Source organism: Lithobates pipiens, unplaced genomic scaffold (assembly GCF_037356315.1).
Source record: "Lithobates pipiens isolate NorthernLeopardFrog02 unplaced genomic scaffold, aLitPip1_a1.2 Scaffold_25, whole genome shotgun sequence".
In the NCBI taxonomy this organism is placed as follows: domain Eukaryota; kingdom Metazoa; phylum Chordata; class Amphibia; order Anura; family Ranidae; genus Lithobates; species Lithobates pipiens.
This window is the reverse complement of record NW_027507787.1, coordinates 9,468,873-9,488,658: the sequence shown is the minus strand read 5'-3', so window position 1 is coordinate 9,488,658 and position 19,786 is coordinate 9,468,873. Positions and strand designations below refer to the sequence as shown.

Below are 19,786 nucleotides of genomic sequence, written 5' to 3'. Positions count from 1 at the left end.
AACCGAAAGGGACAAGTGCACTCCACCAGCAGCTGATCCGGACCAGGAAGTGTTTGTGAATGCCGTGTAGACTGCACGAGCGAACGCGAAAAGGATCCTTTTCGCAGAGCATGCGAAAAGGATCCTTTTAAAAAGGGGCGGGCATACGTCAGCGGGAGCGTGGCTTAAACGCTGCCAGCGTGCACGTGGAACACGAGGCTTGCTGCTTAAAAGCTTTACACTCTGGGAGTGTCTGGTTGGCTGATGGAGGGACACAGAGCGCACAAGAGCATGTATGTTGTATGGGTGTGTAGATACAGGCATTTCCAAGGGGTACGTTTACTCAACATTGAGTTTGAGAATTTATAGCGGCATATTATGTAAATTGCTAGACAAAAGCTCGGCAGTAGATGCATTTTGTTTTAGTATCTCTGCTTTTTTTGTGCTTAGGACTATGTCTGCCCGTAGGAGGGGTAATTCATTAGTTGCTGTGTTCAGAGCCTGAGGCTCCCAGTCGCACGCCCGCAGTTCCATCCTCTCCTGAAGGACCTAGAGAATCTGGAAAATCTGAGCCATCTTGTCTCGCAGGCATGTTGGCTACTCCCAATATGTCAGCTGCTGCATTCGTCACTAAGGACAATTTAGCTTTGGCTCTGGCTGGTTTGGAGGGAAAAATAGCCTTTTTGTTCCTCATCCTCCCAGGAGGTGAGAACGCGGCAGGTCCCCTTCTCCTGCCCTCGACCTTCCCATTTTGGAATAACAATGGGCAGATGATAGTGGGTACCTTTTTTGAGGGAAGGAGGCTCAGACGACTCCTCTTCTGAGGATTCGGCATCTGAAGAACTTTTCTCAACTTCAGTCTCAGAAATTGCTAATTCAATCCCTTACGGACTTAGTCCATTCTGTATATAAGTTGCCTCCTGCAGAGGTGGATGAGGTTTTCGTCTCCTCTTTGGGTTCGCTAAAACCCCCCACAGGGTTCTCATGCTTTCCCTATGCACCCGTTACTGGAGCAGTTGATTAATGCTGATTGGGATCACCCAGATAAGCTGTTTTCTCCCCCTAAGAAATTTTCATTTCTTTACCCTATGAAGAAAAAGTTCTCAGAGGGGATTTGCCAGCCGTGGAAGCTGCTATCTCCTCTGTGAACAGGTGTTTAACTTGTCTAGTGGACCATGTACAAGTATTTAGAGATCCAGCTGATAAAAAGTCTAGTCAAATGAGGTAAAAGCCTCATTTGCTGTAGCCTGCGCGGTGGTACAGCCTGCAGTAGCAGCAATAGGCATCTGTCATTCCCTTTTGGGATGAACTCAAGCAGGTTATTAAAGTTTCTGCTCAAGCTGAGGAGGCCCAAAGTTTAGCTGCGCTACCTAGGGCCCTATACTTTGCAGTGGACGCTATCAAGGATTGCATCCATCAGGCATCTCGCCTTGCGCTTATGTTAATACATATGCGCAGGACTCTGTGGCTTAAAAATTGCTCAGCCGTGTTACTGTGCAAGAAGCTCTTGACTGTATTTCCCTTTCATGGAGAAAGGTTGTTTGGGGAAGAACTGGATAAGTATAGCTAAAAGATTTCTGGGGGTAAGAAGACCCTTCTGCCGGTTAAGAAAGGGAATAGGCAGCCTTCTTTCAAGACTTCCCCTCCTATGCCTGGGTCAACACACAGGGCTACAAAAAGCCCTGGGGTCAGAAGTCTACAAAACAAAATCCCAAGGCTTCCTTGTGAGGGGGTGCCGCCACTTGTGTAGTAGCCCTAGGCTACAAACTAGAGTTCCAAGAGTTTCCACCATCACGTTTTCAAAAATCAAATGTTCCCAAGGACCCAGTAGAGAAAAAGTCCTTATTTCTGGTACTAGATTACTGTGTCAGGGAGTGATAATAGAGGTTCCCTCAGAAGAGAAGGGGCATGGGGTTTTATTCAAATCTTTTTGGTACCAAAACCAAATGGAGATGTCAGACCCGTTCTAGATCTTGGGAATCTGAATCGCTTCCTAAACATCCACTCCTTTCGAATGGAGTTGATTCAGTCAGTTGTTTCCACCCTACAGGGAGGAGAGGTTTTAGCATGTATAGATATCAAGGATGCGTATCTACATGTGCCAATATTTCTCGCTTACCAGAAGTTTCTGCTGTTTGCGGTAGAGCAGCTCCTCTTTCAGTTTGTGGTCTTGCCTTTCGGGTTGGCCACCGCTCCCCGACTGTTTACAAAAGTGTTAGCCCCAGTACTAGCAAGACTAAGGGGTCAGGGTATAGTAGTAATGGCATACCTAGATGACCCGCTACTGGAAGATCAGTCAATAGCAGGGTTAAATCTAGGGGTGTCCAGAACAGTCAGTTATCTGAGACACCTGGGTTGGATTCTCAATCTAGAGACATCAACCTTACAGCCGGTAAGAAGGCTGCAGTATTTGGGCCTGGTCATAGACACAACCCAGGAAAAGGGTGTTCTTGCCTCAGGCAAAGGTCAACACTCTAAGAGCTGGTCCAGGCGGTCAAGGCAAAGAAGGGTCCTTCCATTCGCTTATGCATGAGACTACTAGGTAAGATTGTAGCTTCCTTCTAAGCAGTTTCCTATGCCCAGTTTGATTCAAGACTGTTGCAACACGGCATTCTGTCTGCTTGGAACAAACGGATCCAAGCCTTGGATTATCCAATGAATCTAGCTCCAAAGGTACGACAGAGTCTAAACTGGTGGAATTTACAGAAGGGGAAATCCTTCATTACAGTTTCCTGGAAAGTACTAACAGCGGATGCCAGCCTAAGGTTCTGGGGAGCAGTTCTAGAAGAGACCACTGTTCAAGGGAAGTCTTCAGAGTCCGAGAAGACCTTGCCCATCAATATCCTAGAGATTCGGGCAGTATGTCTGGCTCTAATAGCCTGGGCTCCAGGTTGCGGAACGCTCTTGTCAGGATACAATCTGACAATGCCACAGCAGTGGCCTACAGTATATCAAGCACCAAAAGCCACGCTGCCCAAAGGGAGGTGGACCATATTCTGTCTTGGGTAGAGAAACATGTTCCTTACATATCTGCAGTTTACATTCCAGGAGTGGGAAATTGGCAGGCAGATTTTCTGAGCTGTCAACAATTGTTACCGGGAGAATGGTCTCTACATCCCAATGTCTTTTTGGCCATATCCCAAAGATGGGGTACGCCGGACGTAGATTTATTGGCGCCCAGGTTCAACAAGAAGTTGGACAACTTTGTGGCGAGAACAAGGGATCCACTTGCACTCGGAGTAGATACTTTAGTGATCCCGTGGAATCAGTTTTCACTGATTTATGCATTCCCTCCAGTTCAATTGCTACCATGGCTGCTTCACAGCATAAGGGAAGCCAGTAATCCTAGTGGCCCCGGCATGGCCCAGAAGACACTGGTAGGCAGGGATTGTGAGAATGGCAGTAGGAGAGTCTTTGACTCTTCCAACTTGTCCGGACCTGCTGTCACAGGGACCGATATTCCATCCTGCCTTACAAACGTTAAATTTAACAGTGTTGGCTAGTGAAGCCCACATTCTAAAAAATCTGAGGCTTTCAGGTTTGGTAGTAACCACCCTGATTAATGGCAGGAAGCCAGCCTCCAGGACCTTTTTATTACAGGGTCTGCAAGGCGTACGTCACTTGGTGTGAAACCAAGGGTTGACATCCTCGTAAATATGTCATAGGAAGAATTCTAGCCGTTCTACAATTAGGAGTAGAAATGAAGCTGGCCTCAAGTACAGTTAAGGGTCAGATTTCGGCCTTGGCGGTGTTTTTCCAAAAGCCGCTTGCTTCGCACTCTTTAGTCCGGGCATTCATACAAGGGGTAACTCTGATAACTCCGCCAGTTAGAATACCCTTGTGCCCATGGGCTTTGAATCTAGTTTTGTAGGTGTTGCAAAGACAACCCTTTGAACCTATACAGAATATTTCTTTGAATCTTTTGACAAGGAAATTGGTATTCCTAGTTGTGGTAACCTCTGCAAGAAGAGTATCAGAATTGGCTGCTTTCTCCTGTAAAGAGCCATGCTTAATCATTCACAAGGCTAAGGTTGTGCTGCGTCCGCACCCAACCTTTTTGCCAAAGGTAGTGTCTGGTTTTCATCTGAATCAAGATGTTTTCTTGCCTTCCTTTTTCCCAGAACATCGTTCTGCAGAATAAAAATTACATTCTCTGGATGTAGTGAGAGCAGTTAAAGCCTATCTGAAAGTGACTGCTCAGATACGAAAACTGATGTTTTGTTTGTGCTGCCGGAAGGCCCTAGAAAGGGTCAGGCAGCATCGAAATCTACTGTTGCTAAGTGGAATCGTCAGGTGATTAGTCAGGCTTATGGCCTGAAAAGAAGGGTTCCCCCTGCTCTGTGTCCCGTGATGTACTCCAAGAAAAGGATTTTACAGATAAATTGTTCTAAAAAGAAAAGCCAAAAATAGGCTTTTTATTTTTTATTATTGTGCAGCATATTTTAGGTTTTTTAAAAGTTATAATTTCTGTCCAATTTTTGTGTTACTTTCAAGAAATTTTACCTTAATGGATTGCATTTTTTCAAATCCTATTAATTTAAATTCATGATATTAATATAATACATCTATTTATAAAAAATAATATATTTTTTCAAAACTGTCCATTTCGGTTTTCAGCCAAGTGCATCTTGAATGTTTGGTTTCGGTCCAGAATTTGTCTAGAAATTGATAATTATTAGCATCTGCTTGGTATAATTGGTTAATCATACACCTGACTAATGACTCGTACACATGGTCTGAAAATTGGGCGAAAAATACAGTTTTCGGCGCGATTGTATGATTGTATGAGTTTTCAAGAGCCGATCACGACAGTTCATCTGATATTATTAGATCAAACAAGCACGGAAATTTTCCTTGTATGATTTCCATTTAGTCAGTACAGTTGTCATCTGAAAATGCAATACAAATACATTACAACACATGACATCACTGCCGATTCATTTCATTTTTTTTTTTTTTTTTTTTTCCTGTCGTACGAGAATTTTCATGACTTTAGGAACCTATTCAATTGTTGTGACTATTAATTGAAAAAAAGTGGGGCGATCTGTTGTCCGAATTTCGGATTGTGTACGGGCCATAATACTTTGGGTGCAAAAGGTGCAAGTGTACGGATTAATGGGTATTTTGAAGCCATAGGGTAGTCACACCAAATATTGATCCGATTTAAATTGTTTTTCTTCTGTTCACTCACTTTACGTTTTGTAAATTGATGAAAATAATTAAAATGTATACTTTTTTTATAAAGCATTCTTAAATTTCTTCACACCTGCCCAAAACTTTTGCACAGTACTGTAGTAGGTACACATTGTTGCACTTTAGTTGTTTTACTATCATCAGTACCTTTTATTTATATACCTTTATATCTGCTGACTAAGTTTTATGTTGCCAGTATCCTATCTGTAACCAAGTATGTCAGTTGCAACCATGCTTCTTACCAGTAAGGATGTGCTTAAGCGCATTTGCGAATCCCTGTGCCTGCACTGGCCAGGAAGCGGACGCTTCGCATCGCTAATCACAGGCAGTGAGACGTTTCCTGATCCGCGGCTGCACAGATCAGGAAATGTCTCGCTACCTTTGATTAGTGCTGCGAAGTGTCAACTTCCCAGTGGGCACGTGGACTTGCAAACGTGCTTGAGCTCATCCATGGTTACCAGTCTTTCCCTAGCCACTTACCGTGTCTTGCATGCATCATACCTGTGTTACACTGAAGACTATACCATTTTATAATAAACCCACGAGGAGTGCAGCAGTACCATCTATCTGTTTGTCTGAATTGGGACTCTAGCGGTTTTGTTGACATAGGAAGAAATGGGATGCTGCACTGTAAAGATCTCAGGAGCTGGGTAAGCCGCCTTTGTTTTCCTTCCCAGCCATATACTCTGCTGCTCCTCGGTTTCCCTCCTCTGTTTCCATGAGATGGCAGTGTTTTCAGAAAAGTAATAATTGCCATCAACGACTGGTTTGCCACTAACCTTGCAGGTTAAAGTTCAGTTCTGGTGACCCGCATTAGGGCAAGATGAGGAAAAACTGCAATATCATTTGTGAATTGTTCTCAGGGTTGCAGGTACATTTTGCTAAGACATGCAATGTAGAAAGAGTTTAAATTAAAGTGCCACACCACTGCTAAGAGGTCCAGATAAAATCTTCTATTACACCCTCTGGGTTGTAGAAGCCACCTGCCCAGGAACCAGATCATTTTACACTAGCAGTAATACCTTTTAAGATAACAATACCAGTAAAGTAAACCTACGGGTCCAGCGCCATCTTTCCACGTCAACATGGCATCTGAGCAGGGCACCCAGGACCTGGTTGCTAGCAAATATTTTTAGATTCGAACCGTTAATGGGTAGACTGAATGTAAGACGTTGATCGATCAACTTTGGTACCACCAGCCTACTGTATTCTCTTGCCAATATCGCTAGTGGCTGCTATAGCCGCTAGCGGTAATCTGTCAGGCACCCGGCAGGAGTTATTCCCGCATCAACACGGTTTGTGTTAATGGGGAATCGAGCGGATTTGAAAGAAATTTGCTTTGTGTATGGCTGGTGTTAGGTTTAGGCTGCTGCATCCTCTCAAGATGTCTGTCAATTAAGGCCTTAGATAACATGAATGAGCATTGATCCTTTATGATGGCTTCACCTTAGCAGCCCAATGGTGTCAAACCTTACTGTGTTGCATTGCAGGTAATGCTATAATGATGCACATCTATTTTTTGCTTCCTGTTTTGTTACTGTGCTATTTTTCTTGTTGGCGGCAATTTATAACATTACCCTCTTACACTTTTACTCTCCAGGTCACCCATCGTGTTTAAAATTCTGTCCAGAGCTCACCTCTAATGTAAAAGCATTGAGGTGGCAGTGCATCGAATGCAAAACTTGCAGTGCCTGTAGGATTCAAGGCAAAAATGCAGTGAGTTCTGTAGGGCTGTTCACATTTATTTGTTTGGTTAATTATTTTAGCCATTAGGTTTGAAACGCCAGTGATCAAACTCTTTCTCTTTCAGGATAATATGCTTTTTTGCGACTCTTGTGATCGAGGATTTCACATGGAATGCTGTGACCCACCTCTGGCCCGCATGCCAAAGGGTATGAATTTTTCCGTTTATAAAATTTGAAGCAAAGCAGAATTGTTGTGGAGAAAGTCTTCTACAAAATGACTCAATACTAATGTTATATAAGTGGCTTATTCCAGTATTTATATGTGGGTACTGCAGTATTTTTTTTTTTTTTTTTATACTTTTTTTTTTACTTTTTTTTTTATACATCCCCCCCCCCCTTATTTTAACTGGTAATCCTGCCATAAACTTTTTGGGGGTGACAACCGTACTTAGTGGCATTGTCACCCTAGGACACGGTTATTTTTAGGACTGTATAGCCTCTGCCACTCTTCTCCATAATAGTGAAGGTGTTTTGTAGTCCACAGAGATGGCAGGGTACAGTGCTAACTGCTAACAGTCCAGAGGCAGAGAATACGTGATGTTAGCTCAAACGATTTCTGGCTGGATGAACAGCTTTTTTTTTTTCTGTTGAACAAATATAATAAAAGACTTTAAATTGTATATTTAACACACCAAAAAGGAGCAAATTGGAGAAATGTATTGTTAGTTTATAAAGAAAGAGGGTCGGAACTTTAACCACTTACAGACCGGACCATTTTGCTGGTCAAAGACCAGACCACTTTTTGCGATTCAGCACTGCGTCGCTTTAACTGACAATTGCGCGGTCGTGCGACATGGCTCCCACACAAAATTGACGTCCTTTTTTTTTCCCCACAAATGGAGCTTTCTTTTGGTGGTATTTGATCACCTCTGCGGTTTTTATTTTTTGCGCTATAAACAAAAATGGAGCGACAATTTTGAAAAAAACGCGTTATTTTTTGTTATAATAAATATCCCCCAAAAATATATAAAAAAACGTTTTTTTTTCCCTCAGTTTAGGCCGATACGTATTCTTCTACATATTTTTGGTAAAAAAAAATCGCAATAAGCGATTATTGATTGCTTTGCGCAAAAGTTATAGCGTTTACAAAATAGGGATAGTTTTATGGCATTTTTATTAATAATTTTTTATTATATATTTTTTACTAGTAATGGCGGCGATCAGCGATTTTTATTGTGACTGCGACATTGTGGCGGACACATCGGACATTTTTGACACATTTTTGGGACCATTGTCGTTTATACAGTAATCACTGCTATATAAATGCAGTGATTCCTGTGTAAATGACACTGGCAGTGAAAGGGTTAACCAGTGGGTGGCAGTGTAGGGGTTAAGTGTTCCTAGGGGTGTGTTACTGTGGGGGGGGTTGGGCTTTAATTTAGTGAACACTGATCCAATCACATGGAGCAGAGATCGGCGTCACTAGTTGCTAGGCAGAATGGAGAAATTCTGTTTACAACGGCATTTCTTCATTCGGCCGCTCCGTGAGACGATCGCGGGTATGCCCGCGGCGTTCGAGTCCACGGGTCCCGCGACCAGACTCACGGGGGTCCCGACCAGCGCGGGAGCGCGCCGCCGGTGGCGCGCTCCCGATGGCAGGGCGGCAAATTTAAAGGGACGTACAGGTACGCCCATTTGCCTGCCCGTGCCATTCTGCCGACGTACATTGGTGTGCGCTGGTCGGCAAGTGGTTAAATGAGGTGTGTATTTTGTGGCTAATCGAAGGAGTCAAAGTAAAACGTGAACAAGTATTTGTTTACCATGATAGAGTAGGTGTATAGCAGACAATACATGCAATAATGGCACATAATATAACAAATCATGTATCCAAATCATTTACATGTTAAAAGAATAAATAGCCTATACAGTAGTATTATCCTCCATAATAAAAAAATCACTATAATATAACAGTTCTAATCCACATATTGCCTGGATCCAAAAACCATATAGGTACGGTATGTATGCGTAGCATCTAGGTTAAGTCCGCCACGTTTCATGGGATCTATCCAATCATCAGGTGTGGATGCATGATGCATCTATATAAAGAGAGGCAAGTATATTAAAATCGACCAATCAACCTTGAATAGGGATGGAGATGCATGTTACCATGTGTCTAATTTAAAGTCCCAAAAGCCCCCTCTATTGTATTGTTGGTTTACATACACCTTATTTGCCTGATTTCAGTTAAGATCCCGAGTAAAAAGCACAATTTATGTTCTGTAAAGACCATGTGCATACATGCTTAGACATGTAAATGCACGTATGCGTAATTATTCTTCATCCTCTTCTAGCTGCTAGTGTTGCAATTTGTGTATACGCTTGCGTGTTAATTACTACACTGAAGCATAACACGCTCCTATATTTTTCACTTCTCTATACACAACACTTCATTATGAAATTTAAGACTTTATTCACATGACCATGCAAGAGGTAAATTGCAAGCATTTTTTATTAACAGGCTTAAATGCAGCTGCATTGTATTCAATGGAGACTCTCTCAGGTGCGTAAACATGCACTGCTCTCAGATCTGTAACAAAAAACTGCAACAATGGCAGTATTTGGGGGGGGAGGAGATGGGCAGTTTTACACAAGCATTTTACTTATTATGCAGGAGCATTTGAGCTGGCAAAAAACATGATTAACCACTTGCCGACCGCCCCACGACGATGTACGTCCTATTTTTGAAGAGGGATATCTCGGTAACGGCAGCAGCTGCTGCCACAACCGAGATATCCATCTCTTCAGGCGGCGGTCGGCTGTACGATAACGGTGGTCTCCGCGGCGGATTCGCCGCGAGATCACCGCTATCGGCGGCGGGAGAGGTGCCCCCCCCCTCCCGCCGCCCTCCCGCACCTTCCGCCGCTTACCGGAGCCATCGGTAGTAGCGGAGGCGATTGGGTCCTTTCATCTGCTGGGCATAGAGACAAGTGAGGCTAAGATGGCCCCCACTCGTCTCTATACCATAGGAGGGCGGAAGCGACGTCAAAACGTCACTTCCGCCCATACCTCTTAAAGGTATATTTTTTTTTAAATGTCAGATTTTCTTTTTTTTTTTTTTTTTTTTTTTTTTTGCATTTTAGCCCAAATATGAGATCTGAGGACTTTTTGACCCCAGATCTCATATTTAAGAAGACCTGTCATGCTTTTTTCTATTACAAGGGATGTTTACATTCCTTGTAATAGGAATAAAAGTGATCCATTTTTTTTTTTTAAAACAGTGTAAAAATAAATAAAATCAATTAAAATAAATAAGAAAAAAATTTTTTTTTGAAAACACCCCGTCACGACGAGCTTGCGCACAGAAGCGAGCGCATACGTGAGTAGCGCCCGCATATGAAAACGGTGGTCAAACCACACATGTGAGGTATCACCGTGATCGGTAGAGCGAGAGCAATAATTCTAGCCCTAGACCTCCTCTGTAACGCAAAAAATGCAACCTGTAGAATTTTTAAATGTCGCTTATGGAGATTTTTGAGGCTAAAAGTTTGACGCCATTCCACGAGCGGGCGCAATTTTGAAGCGTGACATGTTGGGTATCAATTTACTCGGCGTACCATTATCTTTCACAATATAAAAAAAATTGGGCTAATTTTACTTTTGTCTTATTTTTTTTATTCAAAAAAGTGACATTTTTCCCAAAAAAGTGCGCTTGTAAGACCGCTGCGCAAATACAGTGTGTAAAAAATTATTTCAATGACCGCCATTTTATTCTCTAGGGTGTTAGAAAAAAACAATATAAAATGTTTGGGGGTTCTAAGTAATTTTCTAGCAAAAAAAACTGTTTTAAACATGTAAACACCAAGTCTGAAAAAGAGGCCTGGTCCTTAAGTGGTTAATAAGATCAGTAAAACATTTACGCACACGTGTGAATGTAGCCTTAATCAGCTGTGTGTACTGTCCCATAGACCATAGACAACAATGCAATGTGTTCACATCAGTAAATGAGGAAAAAAAAGTTGCCTGACTAAACGTTTTTATTTGCCTGTTGCAAGAGTCTTGATCTTGCTTTATTTTTATTTTTTTAATATCAAAAGATATCTAGATGAGCAGAGAGCTGGTCTATTCACAGCACAGCTCTGCAAGTTTTTGTTCCTGTTGCCTATACATGGGGGGGTTTCCTCCTATCAGTTCACACACAGTGTATGCCCAGACTCCCCTCCCACTGCTAAAACAGGAAGAAATATTTGTCACACGATGTGCACTTTCTAAAGAATATATAAAGCTGAAGACAGCAGATATACATGTAAAACTTATGTAGGGAGATTTCATCTCTGTGTACCATCGGAGGCTATTCACTTCACTGGGTATATGTGAGGCTTTACATCCACTTTAATAGTATGTAATTTAAAAGCTGTTTACGTTTTTGCAGCACAATCCCAGCCATTTAATGGTGTCACTTTTTAGGTATGTGGATTTGTCATGTCTGCCGGCCAAAGAAAAAGGGTCGTAAAATCATTCAAGAGAAAGCTGCACAGATCAAGAGGCGATACGCAAAACCCATTGGCCGACCAAAAAACAAATTAAAGCAACGCATGTTGTATGTATTATTTTTCCTGTTTTTATGTTTGTGTCTTTATGTTGAAAAGAGTTACTCTGGTTGCATAATACTGCAGAGATTCTGTGGAGGTATATCTGATACCCTGGTAATGTCCTCCATGATCTGCCCTCCAATGTTTCTACATTTCTATTTAGCCAGATTTGCAGTTTGTAGTTTACTTCTTTTTTTTTTTTTTTTTTTTTTTTTTCTGGATTTTTTAAATTATCACTTCTGTCCGACCTGATTCTCACTCACTGTTTTCTACAGAGAGAAGGTAGTCAATGATGAGACAGTAAACTGCAGAGCTCTGTGCTTCATTGAACAGTCATTCTCCTCCATAACTCCTAGGAACTGGTTCATTATAGATCATTGGTGAAGGAATTTGTTGATACTGCCTAGCTAATAAAGGTGCATCTCAAAAAATTTGAATAGCCTCAAAGATGATTTTTCAGTAATTCAATTCAAAAAATGAAACACACATATTTATATATGTTCATTACACACAGAGCAATATATTTCAAGCATTTCTTTCTTTTAATTTGAATGATTATGGCTTACATGTAGTGAAAACCCAAAATTCAGTATCTCAGAGAATTAGATTACATAAGACCGATAAAAAGTATTTTTAGTTCAAAAATATTGGCTTACTGAAAGGTATGTCCTTGTACAGTAAAGTATGTACTCAATACCTGGTTGAGGCTCCTTTTGCATGAATTACTGCATCATTGCGGCGTTGCATTGAGGCAATCAGTCTGTGGCACTGCTGAGGTGTTATGGAAGCCCAGGTTGCTTTGATAGCAGCCTTCAGCTCGTCTGCATTGTTGGGTCTGGTGTCTCTCATCTTCCCCTTGACAATACCTCACAGTTTCTTTATGGGGTTTAGGTCAGGCGAGTTTGCTGGCCAATCAAGCACAGGGATACCATGATTATTAAACCAGGTATTGTTACTTTTTGGCAGTGTGGGCAGGTGCCAAGTCCTGCTGGAAAATGAAATCCGCATCTCAATAAAGCTGGTCAGCAGAGGGAAGCATGACGTGCTCTAGAATTTCCTGGTAGAGGGCTGCGCTGACTTTGGACTTGGTAAAACACAGTGGACCAACGCCAGCAGATGACACGGCTCCCCAATTCATCACTGACTGTGGAAACTTTACACTGGACTTCATGCAACTTGGTTTCTGTGCCTCTCCACTTTTCCTCCAGACTCTGGGACCTTGGTTTGCAATTGAAATGCAAAATTTACTTTCAAAACCGAAAAGAGGACCTCTGAGCAACAGTCCAGACCTTTTTCTTCTTAGCCCAGGTAAGACACTTCTGATGTTTTCTCTGGTTCAGGAGTGGCTTGACGCAAGGAATGCAACAATTGTAGCCTATGTCCTCGATACGTCTGTGTGGTGGCTCTTGAAGCACGGACACCAGCTGTAGTCCACTCCTTGTGAATCTCCCCCAAATTTCTTCACAATCCTTTCTAGGCTGTGGTTATCCCTGTTGCTTCTGTACCTTTTTTCTACCACACTTTTTCATTCCACTCAACTTCCCATTAATATGCTTGGCTACCTTTTTGTGATTTACCGTTCTTGTGGAGGGTGTCAGTGATGTTTCTTCTGGACAACTGTTAAGTCAGAAGTCTTCCCCATGACTGTGTAACCTACTGAACCAGTCTGAGACAATTTAAAGGCTCAGGAAACTTTTACAGGTGTTTTTAGTTATTTAACTGATAAGAGTGTGACACAATGAGTCTACAATATAGGATTTTTTCACAATATTACAAATTTCTGAGCTACTGAATTATGGGATTTCACTAGCTGTAAGCCATAATCGTCAAAATTAAAAGAAAGACATGCTTGAAATATATCACTGTGTGTGTGTAATCTATATAACTATATCATTTATGAGTTTCTTTTTATAATTGAATTACTGAAATGAGATTTTGATTATCAAATTTTTTGAAATGCAACTGTATATCACATAGGATTTCTTTTTTAAAGTGAATTTTCAGTTTAACAAGACCTGAGACCAAATAAGATGCCATGTCTTCGAGAGCCGCTCTTCCCGCAAGGCTTGTTCCCACTTTTGCATATAGGCATTCTGAGTCTGGTGGCTTGAAACAGAAATGAGGAGTTTATCAATTTGGGAAATCTTTTCCTTAGGGGGTGGGCCTTCTATACCAATTCTTTCATACACCATCAGTTTAGGAAATTGGAAGGTGCTCGTGAGATTTTGTGCATAGTGGCGTACTAGGGAGGTAATGTTTTTTTTTTCTATATACCCACTAATGGGTACAAGTAGCTGGGAATATGTTAGACATACAGGACCAAAGGTTACCTTTACTGAAAGCTGCGTGTCAAAAAGATATGTAGATCTAGATATCCAAGCAAGTTGTATGTGGGTCTCGGCTTCTCCTGTGAAATCAAGTAGCCCACCACCTGTGGAACATTGGTGTTGTTCATTCAGGTGTAAGGCCTCATTTACAATGTCTGTGGTATACATGCTTTTATAGTACATTTCTAAATGCATGTAATAATTGTATATGGATACAGGTGTATGTAAATGCAGGTAAAAGTGAGTTTGGAATTATAAAGTTTGTTTTTCTCAGGTTACTTTTATTTGCATTTAACCCCTTTCCGCCCACCCTGGCATCCCTTTAAACAGTTCTGAATGCCCAGGGTAAGGAGGACCGGCGATCACTTGACCACAGGTGCATTTCCCTAAAGGTCATGGAAAGCGGTCAAGGTTTTAGCAATGGTTAGAGCAGTGTGGCTCCCTGTAACAGTTGCCGATATATAATTGATAAGTATTTATAGACCTGGAAGATGTTGTTACAGTAGATTTGGATGGCTGGGCATGTCAACCCAATATGTAATGCTTTATCAAAACAATTACAGCCCAATATAGAATAAGGAAGGACTTCCCTTTTCAAAGTTCAATAAACATCCAATATAAAAGTTACATTTTATATATATATATATATATATATATATATATATATATATATATATATATATATATATATATATATATATATAATATATATATATATAGAGCACATAATTGTGAACTAGAAGGAAAATTATAAATGGCTTTCAATTTTTTTTACAAATATCTAAAGTGTGGCATGCATTTGTAAGTAGTATTAGTAAATAGTCCACCTGTGTATAATACATCTCCGTATAAATACAGCTGTTCTGTGAAGCCTCAGGTTTGTTAGAGACCCTTAGTGGACAAACAGCTGATTGCGAGAAGTCCTGTAGGTGGACACAGCAAGCTTGTTGATGAAGGTGCTCTGGTCAGATGAAAACAAAATTGAACTGGTTGGCCTAAAAGCAAAGTGCTATATGTGGCGGAAAACTAACACTGCACATCACCCTGAACACACTATACCTACCCTGAAACATGGTGGTGGCAGCATCATATTGTGGGGATGCTTTTCTTCAGCAGGGACAGGGAAGCTGGTCAGAGTTGATGGGAAGATGGATGTAGCCAAATACAGGGCAATCTGCAACCTGTTAGTCTGCAAAAGACTTGAGATTTGAGTAGAAGGTTCACCTTTTCAGCAGGACAACCACCCTAAACATACAGCCAGAGCGACAATGGAATGGTTTAGATCAAATCATATTCATGTGCTAAAATGGTCCAATCAAAGTCCAGACCTAAATCCAATTGAGAATCTGTGGAAAGACTTGAAAATTGCTTTTCAGACGCTCTCCAGCCAATCTGACAGCTTGAGCTCATTTGCAAAGAAGAATGGGCAAAAAATTCACTCTCTAGATGTGCAAAGCTGGTAGAGACATCCCCAAAGAGACTTGCAGCTGTAATTGCAGCAAAAGGTGGTTCTACAAAGTACTGACTCGGGGGGGCTGAACTCAGATGCACGCCACACTTTTTTTCAGATATTTAAAAAAAAATTAAACATTTATAATTTTCCTTCCACTTCACAATTATGTGCCACTTTGTGTTGGTCTATCACGAAAAATCCCAATAAAATACATTTGATTTTGGTTGTAACATGACAATATGTGGAAAATTTCAATTGGTATGAATACTTTTTCAAGGCACTGTATAAGTGATCACATTCCCTCTGTTCTCAGCTGCATAAGAGCGGGGGGAGGAGAAGCAACAGCAGTATACTGATCTTCTCAGTGAAGGGCTGTGCAGTAGGGACGTGTCAGGACAAGTCTGATCATTGGGAGAGAGCAGGTTGAGTTCTAAGCGTAGCTAGAGAACTGACCATACTGTGCTCTTCTGCTTAGTGTGGTCATTTTATAATAGGAGAGCAGAGGTACATCACCAGGAATTTCACATAAAGGAAGCAATGCAAAGAACAGGATACTTTCTCATACAAGCACATGGTACATCAGGCACATATCAGGAATATTAAGTTTAGGGGTAACAACCCCTTGAAATAAGTTTGCTTCTATTTCTTCCTTTCAAGCCATTGGGGGATAGTATTTAAGGAAAAATTCCAGACTATTACTTGCTTGCATAGCCTTTTGAAATGTTCAGCTTTGGATTATTTGTCGGGCGTTTGTTCCACCACCCAAACTTTTAAAATGTTTGGCTCCCCTGCTTGATGGTGCAACTTTGTTCTCAAAACCTTGCTCCGCTTAAGTCCTGATAGTCCTGCCTGCACATAGCAAGACTTCAGGGGCAGGAAAGAGCATAAACTACAAATTCTGTAGAACAGATAAATCTTTGCGATGTAGTATGTTCTGCTATTGGAATGGAAAGATCTTTTACCATGGGAGACAAACTGGCATGTAAGACATTTGATTTTACGACACTCAAACATCCGTAGCAGGTTTACAAATTGCCTGAGATAGAATGGGTATTACTGCATTTGACTTGACTAGGGGCAATCTGGCTTTTGATATTCTAGGCCCGACAGTATGCAGAGGGGTCTGGAACGAAGCATGGAACCTAATACTGGATCATGTAGTAGAATGTTCCAACGCTGGGCACAAATCTTCATCTTTTTGCACTTATTGTGAAATTGAGTTATGAACCTAATTGGGGTCTGATCTGTCTTAATTTTGTTCTGCACTAATGAGGAATTCTAGAAAGGTAACAAAAGCTCCTTCACCAACATCAGGTGACTAGCTCCTTTGTGGTGGCAGCTACTGGAGTGAATGTAGAAATTTGCAGCAATAGTTTTAGAGTGATTCTTGGAGGTAATTCTAGAGCCTAAAATACCTAGCTCTAGATCCAAGAACACTAATGAAGTTGTATCGGCAACATGGGTAAAGGACAATTCATAATGGTGGTTGTTACAGAATTGAACAAGATGAGCAATGGTGGTGAGCGGACTGTCCTAGATGAGAGCAATATCAACAATGTACCTGTCAAAAATGGCAAATGTTGGACAAAAGGGTTGTGGTTTAAATGTAATTGGCTTCCCATGGGCCCATTGTTAAGTTGACATAACTGGGGGCAGAATGTGCCCCCATAGCTGTGCCTGTAGTCTGGAGGTTTTGTTTACATTCTGCTGTCAGCAGGGAATGACTCATCGTTGTTATGATGTGTCATCTCCTTAAAACGGTAGTAAAGGCAGTATCTTTATTTTTACCTACAGGTAAGTTTATAATAAAGCTTACCTGTAGATTAAATTAATATCTCCTAAACATGCACTAGGACAGTGGCCCCTTTTTGGCAGCAGGGACCTGCATTGTGGATAGAAATTGTGGCAGGGGGGGCGGGGCCTGTTAGACGATGCGGCTTTTCGCGGCCAATTTGTCAGGAAATGGCTAGTGTTAGCACTTCATCACAACATCATGGTTAATATGGTGTCAGGGTGATTTGAAGTGCATGATTTGTATTATTATATTGTAATATGAAATTAAATCGTTCAACTCACCATAATGCAGAATCTGTCACCAGATGCAGCTTGTCATTTGCTACCAGATGCCGCTTGCCACGTTGCCTATCACCAGATTTCCACTTGCCACATTGCCTGCCACCAGATGCAGATTGCCACATGCCACCAGATGCAGATTGCCACATGCCACATCGCCTGCCAATAGATGCAGATTGCCATATGCCATCAGATGCAGATTGACACATGCCACAGTCACATGTCACCAGATGCAGATTGCCACAGTCACTTGCCACATGCCACCATATGCAGATTGCCACATTGCCTGCCACCAGATGCAGATTGCCACATGCCACCAGATGCAGATTGCCACCAAATGTAGATTGCCACAGTCACTTGCCACATGCCACCAGATGCAGGTTGCCACAGCCACATGCCACCGGATGTAGCTTGCCACATGCCACCAGATGCACATTGCCACATGCCACCAGATACAGATTGCCACAGACACATGCCGCCAGATGCAGATTGCCACCAAATGTAGATTGCCACAGTCACTTGCCACATGCCACCAGATGCAGGTTGCCACAGACACGTGCCACCAGTTGCATATTACCACAGTCACTTTCCACATGCCACCAGATGCAGATTGCCACATGCCACCAGATGCAGATTGCCACATGCCACATCGCCTGCCAATAGATGCAGATTGCCATATGCCATCAGATGCAGATTGACACATGCCACAGTCACATGTCACCAGATGCAGATTGCCACAGTCACTTGCCACATGCCACCATATGCAGATTGCCACATTGCCTGCCACCAGATGCAGATTGCCACATGCCACCAGATGCAGATTGCCACCAAATGTAGATTGCCACAGTCACTTGCCACATGCCACCAGATGCAGGTTGCCACAGCCACATGCCACCGGATGTAGCTTGCCACATGCCACCAGATGCACATTGCCACATGCCACCAGATACAGATTGCCACAGACACATGCCGCCAGATGCAGATTGCCACCAAATGTAGATTGCCACAGTCACTTGCCACATGCCACCAGATGCAGGTTGCCACAGACACGTGCCACCAGTTGCATATTACCACAGTCACTTTCCACATGCCACCAGATGCAGATTGCCACATGCCACCAGATGCAGATTGCCACCACCACATGCCACCAGATGCAGATTGCCACAGACACATGCCACCAGATGCAGATTGCCACGGTCACTTGCCACATGCCACCAGATGCAGCTTCTTGAATGCAAATTGTCACTAAGCACAGAGGCGAGGCAGTGGAGTGGTGGGTTCCGAGTGAGAGAGAACAGCGGTGATGCGGGGCGTGTTGTGAGAGATGATGTAATCTCTCTGCTCCCCCGCTTCTCCTCCAACAGTATAACGGCCGGGCTGTGTGGGTGGAACAGCAGTGATGCGGGTGGTGGGAGATGTCATCTCTCTGCTCGCCTGCTTCACCCCCAACAGTGTAGCGGTGGGGCTGTGTGGGCAGAAGTGCGGTGATCTCTCTGCTTGTCGCCGCCGCCGCACCTCAGATGGTGCACACTTCACAGCCTGGCTGTAAACAGGCTACGGCCTGGTAGCAGGCCGTGGCCCGGGGGTTGGAGACCCCTGCACTAGGAGATATTCTAGGCAGCAGGAGCCAGTGACGTCACTGGCGCATGTGCTCTGAAGGAACAGCATTCCAGTGCCATTCCTACAGAGCCCTGTGCCGTGGCCGTGACTCCATCATCGGAGCTTGTTCCTTCAAGTGGCTGCAGTCTGCAAACCCAGAAGGAAGGCCGGGTGAAGACGGAAGCCTCTACAGTGGGGACAGTGCGCCGCTGGAGGGCTTTGTTTCAAGGTAAGTCTTAGTAGCACATTATGCCTTTTACCTTGCAGGGTATTTTTTTTTTCTTTCTAAACCTTTACTACCGCTTAAACAACTGATGACTCATCCCTACTGCTCACAGCAAGGATAAGCTACTGGTTTTTAGGATGCTGGTGGGTGCCTGTTTCTGACCAGCACAAATCGCACACAAAAATGCATCAAAAAAGCATGTAGATGTAATTTTGATGCACCTCCATTGATGTCTGTGGACCACAAAGTTGCATTTCATTGCACCATTGGCAGCTTTGTGTTTTTCATTGTCATGCAATTCAGTGAGACCAGGCCTTAGTGGTGTATAATACAGTTATGAACAAAACAAAGCATCACATATAGTAAGCATACAGCATGTGCATAATATGGTGAGTTCCTTCCTGAGCTTTTTTGCATTAAAAAGCTTGTGCCTTTATCTTGTCTCTCATTGAAACATTTCAGTTAGTTCTCTTTGAAAACTATATACTATTTTCTACCCGATATACAGAGCCACTAAACATAGTATAAAGGTGGGTATCACCTCAACACCCATATTCACAAGCTTACACCAAGTCAGTGTTTCTGCAAGTACTGAGGGAATATTAGGGATGACGGCCTTTGAACTTGTGCCTTTACAAGTCAGAAATGTCTGCTGTTCCATA

At 42.5% G+C, this 19,786-nt stretch overlaps 1 protein-coding gene across 5 annotated transcripts in view; it reads left to right on the top strand.

Annotated features, from left to right (window-relative positions):
* Nucleotides 1–19,786, top strand: part of KAT6B (lysine acetyltransferase 6B) — a 199,231-nt gene that overhangs the window by 94,887 nt on the left and 84,558 nt on the right. For 2 of the 5 annotated variants that reach the window (XM_077454037.1, XM_077454039.1), the window contains 4 exons: nt 6,773–6,888; nt 6,983–7,064; nt 9,376–9,417; nt 11,322–11,454. In XM_077454037.1, coding sequence (XP_077310163.1) covers nt 6,773–6,888; nt 6,983–7,064; nt 9,376–9,417; nt 11,322–11,454 — 373 coding nt within the window. Of the gene's footprint in view, nt 1–6,772; nt 6,889–6,982; nt 7,065–9,375; nt 9,418–11,321; nt 11,455–12,407; nt 12,755–19,786 lie in introns of those variants that run through there. The other 3 variants (XM_077454040.1, XM_077454038.1, XM_077454041.1) reach the window with 2 other exon arrangements.